The 12,228-nt window shown below is 33.8% G+C and overlaps 1 protein-coding gene across 1 annotated transcript in view; it reads left to right on the top strand.

Moving 5' to 3' along the window:
• Positions 1-1,296: 1,296 nt before the first annotated feature.
• Positions 1,297-12,228, top strand: part of LOC134274177 (tigger transposable element-derived protein 6-like) — a 31,065-nt gene continuing 20,133 nt past the window's right edge. The window contains exons 1-2 of the mRNA XM_062756434.1: positions 1,297-1,312; positions 2,360-2,434. Of these exons, the coding sequence (XP_062612418.1) occupies positions 1,297-1,312; positions 2,360-2,434 (91 nt within the window). The remainder of the gene's footprint in view (positions 1,313-2,359; positions 2,435-12,228) is intronic.

Raw genomic sequence — 12,228 nt, 5'->3', positions numbered from 1 at the left:
TATTGATGAAAAAGAAAAGGATAAATCTTTATTTTTTTCTTTTTCGGTTGAATTAATCTTATTTTTATTAACAAAACGAAAAAGAAACTCGGAATAGCTCAGTAGTTTCTTTACATAGTAAAGATAAAATGCGAGGGTTTCCGAATATACACGATAAACGCAAAACACGATACACGATAGAACCTGATAAACGATCTACACGATAAACGCAAAACACGATAAACGGAAAACACGATAGAAAACGCAAAACCTGAAAAACGGAAAACACGATACGATAGGATACGATAGGATACACGCACGATACGATAGGATACACGCACAATAGAACACGATAGAATTGTAAAGAATAACGATGCGGGTACTGTATTACCGGGGCCCATATAAGTGCACGCGTTCTTCATATTTTTTGCTCCAGTTTACAGAGAATATGACTACAGATATTAGATCAAAAATTCATTTAGTGTGTTGTTTGTGAATCACTTTATGTTGACCTGCTCCACGATCCGATTTTTGCATTTTTTAAAATTCTGATTAGATTTGAAATGAACAGAGATTAAATTAAAATTTTTAATACAAATCATTTGGATTGACTGTTAAACTATTTCTACCCTTTGGATAGCATATATATGACGTTAAATTTAAAAAAAAAAATGACAGGAGTACTACGTAATGCTAGCATTACGCTGGATTTTATTAAGCAATGCATTACATTACCATTACATATAATGCAAATCTTTGGGCATTACACATTACTAACATTACTTTGAGTTCATGTAATTATAATGCATTGCAATGCATTGCCATTACAGTTAGCGAGTTCGGCGTTATTATTTGCAGAAGCATCTTTAGTACTGACAGAGAGAAGATAGATAATTTTATTTTCAAAGCTGAAAATCTTGTTTCAAACATTACATCGTCTTCACGATTCGACAGATACGCTGAGGAATTTACCTCAGGTACGATATCAGAGTTTATCGGTTCCAAGAAATTTGGTACAAGGGGAATAAATTGTCTGTTAGAGGATGAGGTCTTTTCATTTCTAGAATCCTTACCAGGATTCCTCGTAGGTTGGCTCTTACCAGAGCCACGTGGAAGATGTCCATTACCAGGAACTCTGGTGTCATTCGCCTATTTCAAGGGCGAAATTGCTTCCCCCAGCCTCTTTAGAGCTTTTCAACACGTGTTTCTTTGTTTTTACTCATCATGTGTAAAGTAGTTAACATAAAAGGAAAACTGCCACAAAAGAAAAAATTCTCGATATTGGTAACAACTTTCTTAATGGTGCCGAGAATAAAGATGGGCAAGCGAGGAGGTAAGTGGCGCTGCTTGGGTTTGGGGAGTGTATAAAAGAGCCATAGCTGCCTTACAGAGGATTCAGCCATCTCAAGTATTTTAAGAATGGAAATCACCTGTTTCTATTTATAGATACATGTACCTTTTTAATACAAAATCAAACTACACGAATGTAATCATTTGTGGACCACTGTTATATTTTCATAGTTGAAAGTGTTACATGACAATAATTTTACTTGTTCAATACTCTTATTCTAAACAAGATTGTTAGAAATTTTTTTAAAAATAAAACAAGCTAGCAGCTATATGTATCATGACTTTGGGTCATTAAAATAGTTTAAGACTGATTTTTCACGAGAAACTTTCAAGGTGTAATGGTGTATTATATATCTCTTACATTATTTAAATACGTATTATAAAATGATTAGAGAAAACAAGGCAAAAATGCACAGAGAGAAAAAAAATATAATCGTAGACAAGAAACACACACTGTGAGACTTGAACGCTCGATCATGATGTTTTCAATCCAGCAATCATACCACTACGCCAAGAAGTCGTGAGAATTAAATGGATAAATTTAAGACAGATTGTTGAATCTTGAAATAATTTTAGAAGAAAAATTAAATACATATTTTCATCATTTTCAATATGAAGACCACCTTTAACCAAAATTATCTAAATGTAATGATGTACAGTCATATCCAAATAAAATTATTCAGAAGTTGTTTTTCTAGTTAAGGGTGGTCTTTTGCTACAGTTTGTCATTGTTTAGGGGGGTTCCTTAGTATTTACTATATTCTCCATATAAACTGAACGATTTTTATATCTATCATATGAGGTAACTTGTATGACAAAATTTTGGTTAAACAATGTATTTGAAAAAATTACTTCTACTAGAGTAGGTGAAAGTGACTATAAAGTGTGCTATGGCTCTTTGTCTAGGTGTTGGATGGTAACAAATTCTGGGAATGAGAAACTATTGTTAACTCTAACAGGTGAGTATGATGCCAAGGAGATACATGTACTTACATGCTCAAGTTTTTATCTAGTTTTTCCTCTGAATCAGGATTTACTGTAACTGCAGGGGAAGAAGATATAGAAGGTGTAGTAGATGTAGAGTCTGACGTTGATGCTTCATCAAGTATACTGAAACAAAATTTGGTAATTTTTCTTAGTATATAATACTTTTAGTGCCTTTTTTATTATTATTTTGTGATGAGTTTTTGAAGCTACATGTATATTTGACATTCAAATATTATTAGCTCACCTGAGCTAAAAACTCAAGCGAGCTTTTCTGATTACAATTTGTCTATGGTCCGTCTGTAAACTTTTCACATTTTTGACATCATTATCTTCTTCAGAACCACTTGTCACAAAGCATCTTGGGTGAAGGGGGTTCAAATTTGTTCAAATTAAAAGCCTCCGCCTCTTTATGGGGAGGTAATACAGAAATACTGAAAATTTGGTGATACCGGTATCTTTTAACAAGAGGCCCAAGGGCCTTGAATCGCTCTTCTGATAAATTGTACAATCTATTACTTCTATTTGAAGCCTCTAACCCTAAGTATCCTAAGACCCAAGTTGCATCAACTCACAAAGTTTGATAATTCTTAGCCAATAAGGACTGAAGATATTTTTAATAATAAAGCTATAAAAAAAAACATAAGTATGTCACAGTGACCTACTTTAAGATTGATGTTTTCTGAGGACTCAAGATGCATTAATAGACAAAGATTACAGATTCTAAGCCAATAAGTATTTGAGATATTTAAAAGTAGGTCACCGTGATCTACTTTTTGTCTACATTCTTTGAAAACCCAAGATACATCAACTGAAAAAGTTTGATGATTCTAAGCCAATATGTACCTGAGATATTCAAAAGTAGGTCACCATGACCTTCTTTTTGGTCGACATTCTACGAAAACCAAAGATGCCCCAACTACAAAGTTTAACAATTCTAGGTCAACCAGTACTTAAGATATGAAAATATAGCTTAAAATGTCAAAAGTAGGTCAAGGTGTTGTAATTTTTGGTTTGTGATCCCCGAAAACTCAAGATGCATCAACTGACAAAGTTTGATGATTCTATGCCGATATGTACCTGATATACTTAAATATATCTATAAAATGTCAAAAGTATGTCATTATGACCTACTTTTTTTGTCTACAGCCTTGGAAAACCCAATATGCATCTACTGACAAAGTTTGATTATTCTAAGCCAATAAGTACTCAAGATACTTAAATAAAGCCATTAAATGTCAAAAATTAGGTCACCATGACCTACTTTCTGGACATCATTCTCCAAAAACCCAAGATGCATCAACTGATGAAGTTTGATGATTCTAAGCCAATAAGTACTGTACAGAGCTCCAGATAAGGTGCGTATTTGCAGAAATACGCATTAAATTTGATAAAAAACGCATTAAAAATTAAACCAGAGCATACAATTACGCATTAGCAATCAAAGATATGCATTACACCACGAAAGTACTTTGTAAAACAAGTTGAAGAATACAGGTACAAGTTACTTTATGATACGAATTGAGGTTAACTCAGTGTTTGATTTATCTCAAAACGAAGTACAGATTTAAAAGCCTTTAAGTGACCAGGTATATTCTAGTAATGATGACGACGATCTCCATTTCAGAAGGAAGAATCAAAGATTTAGATTAAAATCAATTTCTATGTAGAAAGACTATGCACTTGGCATAACTTTTTTTTAATTATGGGTTCATAGCCAATTTTTCATCTCTCTCAACTTGCCAAATTAACGAAGATTCTTTTCTCTCAATTTACTCTTGATATGATATCTTAATTGAAGGAAAAGTTCTCTGACTCTATGGTACCTTGACCTATTGTATCAGCTTCCTTGTCAAAAAAGAATGATTTCCAATCTTAGCAAAAAGTCTTGTTAGTATTTGCAAAATTTTATTTCTTCAAAAACACACACTTCGATTACAAGCTCAATATCAAAATAAAGGTCAAAAAATTTATATATATAAACAAAATACTCTTCAATCATTTTGCTGAAAATAAAAATCAGCATTGATTTGAAAATCAGGGAGTAAATACACTTTAGGGTAAAAAATTATCTGGAGCCCTGACTGTAGATGCTTAAATTAAGCCATAAAATGTCGAAAGTAGGTCACAGTGACCTACTTTTTGGTCGTCACTCTTCGAAAACCTAAGACGCATCAACTCACAAAGTTTGATGATTCTAAGCCAATAAATATCTAAGATACTTAAATAAAGCCATAACATGTTGAAAGTCGGTCACAGTGACCTACTTTTTTGGACATCATTCTTCAAAAACCCATGATACATCAACTTACAAAGTTTGATGATTCTAAGCCAATTAGTACCTTAGATACTTAAATAAAGCCATAAAATGTAAATAGTAGCTCAATGTGACCCACTTTTTGGTTGTTACTCTCCAAAAACCCAAGATGCATCAACTCACAAAGTTTGATGATTCTAAGCCAATAAATACCTAAGATACAAAAATATAGCCATAAAATGTTAAAAGTAGGTCAACGTGACCTACATTTTGGTTGACATTTTTCAGAGTCCAAAGATGCATCTGCTGACCAAGTTTGATGATCCTAGGTCTGAAGTAATCAAAATATACCTTTTTAACAATTCGAAAACAAATGCCTGCAAAATTCAAAAAGTAGGACACAGTGACCTCATTTTTCATAAATATATATTAAGGTCCCAAGATGCATCAACTTATAAGATTTGATGATTCTAAACCTCTCAGTGTCTGAAATAATTGGATTAAATGTTTTAAAAAGAATTAGTCATTAAGTTCAAAAAGTAGGTCACAGTGACCTACTTTTAATTTGACGTTGTTCAAGGACCCAAGATGCATCAACTGACAAAGTTTGATGATCATAGGCCTTAAAGTGTCCAAAATATTCCTTCAAATCAATTTGAAAACAAATGCCCAAAAAAGTTTGAAAGTAGGTCACCATGACCTACTTTTGAATTAACATGATGTGAAGTCCTAAGATGCATCAACTTACAAGATTTTATGATCCTAGTCCTAATAGTAAGCAAAATATAAACGTTTGTATTATTTGTAAATTAAAGTCAACTTTGAAGTGACCTTGAGACCACGCCCTTTGCCCCAGGGTGATGCCTTGAACAATTTAAATCTTCAACATATCCTGATCCTTGTATGTAAGTTTGGTGAAAATCTGCCTGGTGGTTCTGAAGAAGAGGATTTTTTAGCAACCAGTACTTTTGGTTTTGTTTTCCTGATTATCTCTCCTTGTTTAAGGGTCCCAACCTTTATTTTAGTATACAGGGTAGCCCTTGGGCCAAGGATACCCTGTAAGAAATTTGACACTGATTGGCCAAGGGGTTCTTGAGTTATGGCCCATATTCTAACAAGAGGCCCATGGGCCACATCGCTCACCTGAGAAGCTTTGACCATTCTGTTCTTTACCAGATTTCCCCCTTGTTATACATAATGCATCCCCACCCTACCCCACTGATCATAATTTAGACATTTTGAAATCTACACTACCCCATGATCCTTCCATGGGCACATATGTTTCAGCTTTTTGGGCCAAGTGGTTCCTGAGAAGAAGATTTTCAAAGATTTTTCCTATATATTTCTATGTAAAACTTTTGATTCCCTATAATGGCCCCACCCTTTCCCCGGGGGTCATGATTCCTACAATTTAGAATCTACACTATACCAGGATGCTTCCACATAAGTTTCAGCTTTTCTGGCCCAGTGGTTCTTGAGAAGAAGATTTTCAAAGATTTTTCCTATATATTTCTATGTAAAACTTTGATTCCCTATTGTGGCCCCGCCCTTCCCCCGGGGGTCATGATGTGAACAATTTATAATCTACATTTTACCAGGATGCTTCCACATAAGTTTCAGTTTTTTTGGACCAGTGGTTCTTGAAAAGAAGATTTTCAAAGATTTTTGCTATATATTCCTATATAAAACTTTGATTCCGCATTGTGACCCCGCCCTTCCCCCGGGGGTCATGATTTGAACAGTTTAAGTTCTACACTACCCCAGGATGCTTCCACATAAGTTTCAGTTTTTCTGGCCCAGTGGTTCTTGAGAAGAAGATTTTAAAGATTTTTCCTATATATTTTTATGTAAAACTTTGGTCGGCCATTTTGGCCCCGCCCTATCCCCTGGGGTCATGATTTGAACAATTTAAATCTACACTACCCCAGGATGCTTCCACATAAGTTTCAGCTTTACTGGCCCAGTGATTCTTGAGAAGAAGATTTTTTAATGACCCAACCCTATTTTTTGTCTTTTCTTGATTATCTCCCTTTGCGAGGGGATATGTCCCTTCATTTTAACAATTTAAATTGCCCTTCACCCAAGGATGCTTTGTACCAAGTTTGGTCAAAATTGGCCCTGTGGTTCTTGAGAAGAAGTCGAAAATGTGAAAAGTTTACAGACGGACGGACAGCTAGACAGCTAGACGGACGGACGACGGACAAAATGTGATCAGAAAAGCTCACTTGAGCCTTCGGCTCTAGTGAGCTAAAAAGTTAACGAACACTGCACAAATGGCCACAGCATTAGCTCTTTGAGCCTTTGGCTCAGAAGAGCTAAAAATCTTCTCAAATACTACTGAGCCAAAAAAATTGAAACTTATGTGATGGCTGGTTTACATAGACTTATGTCAATTCAAGTTTGTCCTTTTCAAATGATGAGGTAGGGTAGGGCCACATTAAGTGATCAAAGTTTTACATAGGAGTTAAATACAAGATGATACACAATTAAAGTACAGGGTATATCATTGAGGAAGTTGGAAAGATTCCAGTTCCCCAAGACCAGGACTATTTCCAGAACACAGGAATCTTGCTAACTCTCTCAATTATATACTTTTTAACTGTTTTATTATATTGATACAGAAGTGAAAAAAAAGGATTACGAATGACGGGGGAATTAGCTTCCAGACTAACACACTGTTATGATTATGTGTTATGCAGGTTTCTTAATGACAAATTATTAATTATCAATATATTCCTATATCAATGTTCTATTTATTTTCGGTCTTCTTTGACATTTGTAGTTGAAAACTAATTTTTTTTCCATTTGATGTTAAGAAAAGGCATTTTTGCAAATGGTAGAAATATCTACTTCTTGACGTCTCTTTCCTGTCTCACGATATCAATGTCATTTACTCATAATTGTTATCAACTTTATGGTTAGATCTTAGGATTTGTTATGCTTAGCTCTACCTTATATTTCAGTGTTGTAAATTAATGTCATACGGATTCCCCCTGTTCATGCAATTTTGTATCCTTAATTTAATTGGCTGGTCAGTATGAAAGTGGGTGGAGTTGTCAAAGATTAGATGTGAGTAAGTTTGTATGTGAGTCAATTTGGACAATTCTTTAAATCTAGGAAATTCTTTCTTAAATTCAGTTGTTCCATCTACGAAATTAGTTCTAAATTATATTTGTGAAATTTATATTTTTGGACTTATAATAAATTCTGAACTTAGGACTGACTTCTCAATTCGCAACAATATTACAGCACAGAGATTAGTCCGTTAACATATTTGACCAATACAAAAGTAAAATCAAGAAGATTACGGATAACCAGGTAATTAGCTTCCAAAGCAGGAATTATTACCTTATTAAACTAACACACTGGGATAAGTCCATTCACAGAGATTTCTAGGGATTTCTTCACATTTTACAGGCAAACTTTCATATGGAAAACAAGAGGCCCATGGGCCTTATAGGTCACCTGAGTATCATGTGACAACTTTCCAACAATTGAATTTGATTCATGTTTTAAACTAGAGGCCTTGAAATTCACAATTCATAATTATGTATGTATCATAATTATACACTCAGCATGCTTATTTTGGTTACTTAATACCCAGAGGTAGATCAGAGAAACAATGAGAAAATGCATTTCCACTTTTAGTGAATTTCAGGGCCCCTAGTCAGGGATTCTTGTGTTAAGGCGCATCCACAGTTGAGCTCCCCATCCCACAGGAACCATTGACCTTGGGCCACATCTTTCAAATTTTTTGAAATTATTTAAAATTCATGCTGTTGATTAATATCAAAGTGCAGATTTCAAGCATTAAATTATTTCATATTATGTTATTCCCCCCCCCCCCCAAAAAAAACCTCTGTCCCAGGGGCCAGGAAATTAACCATTTTTGTAAGAAACAGGTTTTTTTGTCATAAATACATACTATTAAGATCATCAGCATTCTACCCAACAACAAAGGAAAAAGATTTTCAAAGAATTCATGCATTTTCATTATATAAACATTAGAGCAATGCCCTAACACAAGAAACCTTAACCCAGGGACCCTGAAATTCAAAAATCTCAAAGAAGCATCCTTCCTCCTTATAAATATGTACATAGTTCATTGGTTAAATACTCAGGTGCAAAAAAGAAGAGTTTTAAAGAATTTATGCCTCTTCACTATATAATCAATAAAGCCCCTCCCTAATACCAGAACCCCCAACCAGGGGCCATGAAATTCACAATTTTGGAAGAGGTAGCCTTATTCAACATATAATTATGTACATGGTTAGTTTATTTAATACTCAGAAGCAAAGAAGAAGATTTTCAAAGAAATAATTCATTTTTTACTACATAATCTATATAGCCCCGCCCTAGCACTAGAAGCCCTGACCCTTGGGCCATGGAATTCACCTTTTTGGAAGAGGCAGTCTTATTCAACATAATGATGTACTTGCTTAGTTTATTTAATGCCCATAAACAGAAAAGAAGAATTTCAAAGAATTTTTAAATTTTCACTATATAATCTATATATCCCTACCCTACCACTAGAACCCCTGACCCTCAGGATCATTAAATTCACAATTTGAGAAGAGGCAGTCTTATTCAACATAACTTTGCACTTGGTTAGTTTATTTAATGCCCATAAACAGAAAAGAAGAATTTCAGAGAATTTTTGAATTTTCACTATATAATAGTTTAAAATATATTTTATTCATATAATGAAATGGATTGAACAGCAGGCATAAATGCCTATGATCGTTCTCTCCATAGGTCAAGGTACAATTACAAGTACATGTAAACATTGGAAAATGTATGAAGAGTATATTATAAATTGGTACATATTTGGAATTTATTCAGAGAGAGAGAGAGAGAGAGAGAGAAATGATAGAAAAAAATATAATTTAACAAATGGATAGGAAAAATAATTATTATATAATAAATAAAATATAATCAACAAAAAGGAAAAAAAAAACCCAAACCAAACAAAAAAAAACAAAAAAACAAGAACATATGTTTGAGCAAATATAACTATATAATCTATATATCCCCACCCTAGCACTGAAACCCCTGATCTTGTGGCCATGAAATTCACTATTTTTTAAAAGGCGGTCATTTTCAACTTATCTATGCACTTGGCTAGTTTAATTAATGCCCAGGAGCAGAAAGAAGAATTTCAAGGAAATAATGCATTTTCACTATATAACCTATTTAGCCTTGCACTAGAACCCCTGACCCTGGGGCCATGAATTTCACAATTTTGTTAGAGAACTCAAATGCTTATTACAATCATACCAACAGTTTGAATGCTTGATGTCCATGTGTAAAGAAGGAGATTTTTAAAAATTGCACTAATTTTATTGGTTTTTGCCCCATCCCCAGGCCCCAGAGGGGCAGGGACCATGAAATTCACAATTTTTGTTCCCCTTCACCCATAGATGTTAAATGCCAAATTTGGTTAAAATTGGTTGAGTGGTTTTAGAGAAGAAACTAAAAATGTTCAAATGTTAACGCACGATGAACAACGAACAACGACGGGCAAAAACAGATAGCAATTGGTCACCTGAGTTTACTCAGGTGACCTAAAAATCAGTAGATGTAAAATAAAATCTTTAAACAGAAGTCTCTGTTAAGGGACAATATCCCTCTGCTCCACATTTCACGACTTTTTTTTAAAATTCCAAACATTGATTTTCAGCAACAACTATAACATTAAATTCAAATAGAAAATAGTTTGAGGTATGAAGCGTTGCTTACTTTTTCAGAAATGAATAATATGTCAAATCATGATGTGAAGAAAATTTGATATGGTCATTAGAAAGATCAATTATTTTTAATCTCACAATTAAATTAGAAATATGAGGTATATATAAAAATAATATTTACTCTCATACCTATCTAATTCCCTTTAGAAAACATACTGAAGCGATGCTTTTTAAATCAGAATATCAAATTGTTTTCTGTGCATGTAAAATAAAATGCATCCATAAACAAGAGTTATCGTTCCATTATCGCCCTTGAAATTCTTTATTAATGAAATAAAATATTATTTAAATGTTTATAAACAATACTGCGGCTGTAATTTCTGTACAATTAAAAGACTTACATGTTTAGAGATAGATTTTTTTCAATTTACTCCGTTTAAAGGACTGAGTATAAATGTTTTAGGTAAACTATTAAAAACAATTAATAAATATCCTGTCAATAGAACTAGAAATCAACCTCTGAACAATGGGATAAGTTTGCTTGAGTTAACTATAAAATGGTCTTTATGATAGAGATTTGTAAACTCTGGCATGACAATTCACTGAATTTCATGACAAAATGCCTGCAGAAAGTTATCTTTCTTATCTGTAGAGTTATCTCTCTTATCAGAGTATCAATGAACCTTAAAACTGGTTTATAATTATAACAAAGCAAGAGAAGAGTAGCACTGCTGGGGCTTGAAACTTTAATACAGCAATTAATAGCCTATAATTATGATCCTTGATTAAGTCACTTTTTGTGGCAATATTGCAATAAGTTTACAACTGAAGGAATAGCTTTAAATAAAGTAAATTATCAATTTAAGTTACCTTGGCTGAATCATGCATGAAAATAAAATAAAAACAAGAGGCCCAGGGGCCACATACATCGCTCACCTGAGCAATTGGCTAGGAAAAAACACAGATCAGATCAGAACTGAAAGTAAACTGGGGGGGGGCACACTTGAATTTTACATCCCCCCCAAGAAGTCATGATTTGAACAAACTTGAATCTACACTACCTGAGGATGATTCCCTGTAAATATAACAAAGCCTGGCTGTGAAGTACTTGAACAGGTCGGAGAGAATACTCGAAATCGGGTATTATCCGTGAAATCGCGTATAATACTCGATATTAGGGTATCGTTGAATCCGCGAAATCGGGTATAGGAGGTGTAATCACCTAATAAAAGTTAAACAATGGGATGGCGTATGCTGCCGAGTTAACTTTCATCTAGATACACATGTTTTCTAAAGATATCACTAGCCAAGTAAGAATTTGGGCGTCAAGATTAATGCGCTCGGGACAACAAATACCCGTGGAGCTCAGTACATTTCATGATCTGCACACAAAAAGGCGTTCGATTTGCTTTATATTTTACCTTATGTTGAAAGTATATGCATCTTCCTAATGTTCATTCCCAACACAACAGAATTGTAAAGTATCAGAATTCGGGAATTTATAATAATTCCACATCAACACGACAAACATGAACAATTTGTAAATAAATCAAATTATACGGAAACACATTTCACACACCAGATATGATGCCATGTATAAACAAGAGATTGTCTATTCTATCTAATTATGCGTCATTAATTACCAGTACTTTCACATTCATCTTGTGCATAAAATCAAATTTATTTTTGAATGTATAAATAATGTAATGATAAAAATGTCTAAAATTTCGGCTAAAAGAACCCTCTTTCTCTTTTTTTGAAAATCTTTTCTTTTCTTATTTATCATTCAAACATATTTGCAGAATATGTCTTCAAAATTTTAGCAGAGACAGTGATAGTTTCAGGAATACAATTTATGAGAGAACATAACTGTTGATCATTTAATTTCGCTAAGTCATCAATATTTTACCATTTCCTGGCAACTTCAAAAGGGGGGGGGGGGGGGCTAAATGCTTCTTGACCACCTCTGAC

The sequence above is a fragment of the Saccostrea cucullata genome, unplaced genomic scaffold, assembly GCF_032062105.1.
Source record: "Saccostrea cucullata isolate Sc308-1 unplaced genomic scaffold, CSIRO_AGI_Scuc_v1 ctg670, whole genome shotgun sequence".
Taxonomy (NCBI): domain Eukaryota; kingdom Metazoa; phylum Mollusca; class Bivalvia; order Ostreida; family Ostreidae; genus Saccostrea; species Saccostrea cuccullata.
Note: the sequence above shows the minus strand (reverse complement) of the source record. Positions and strands in the feature narration are given on the sequence as shown.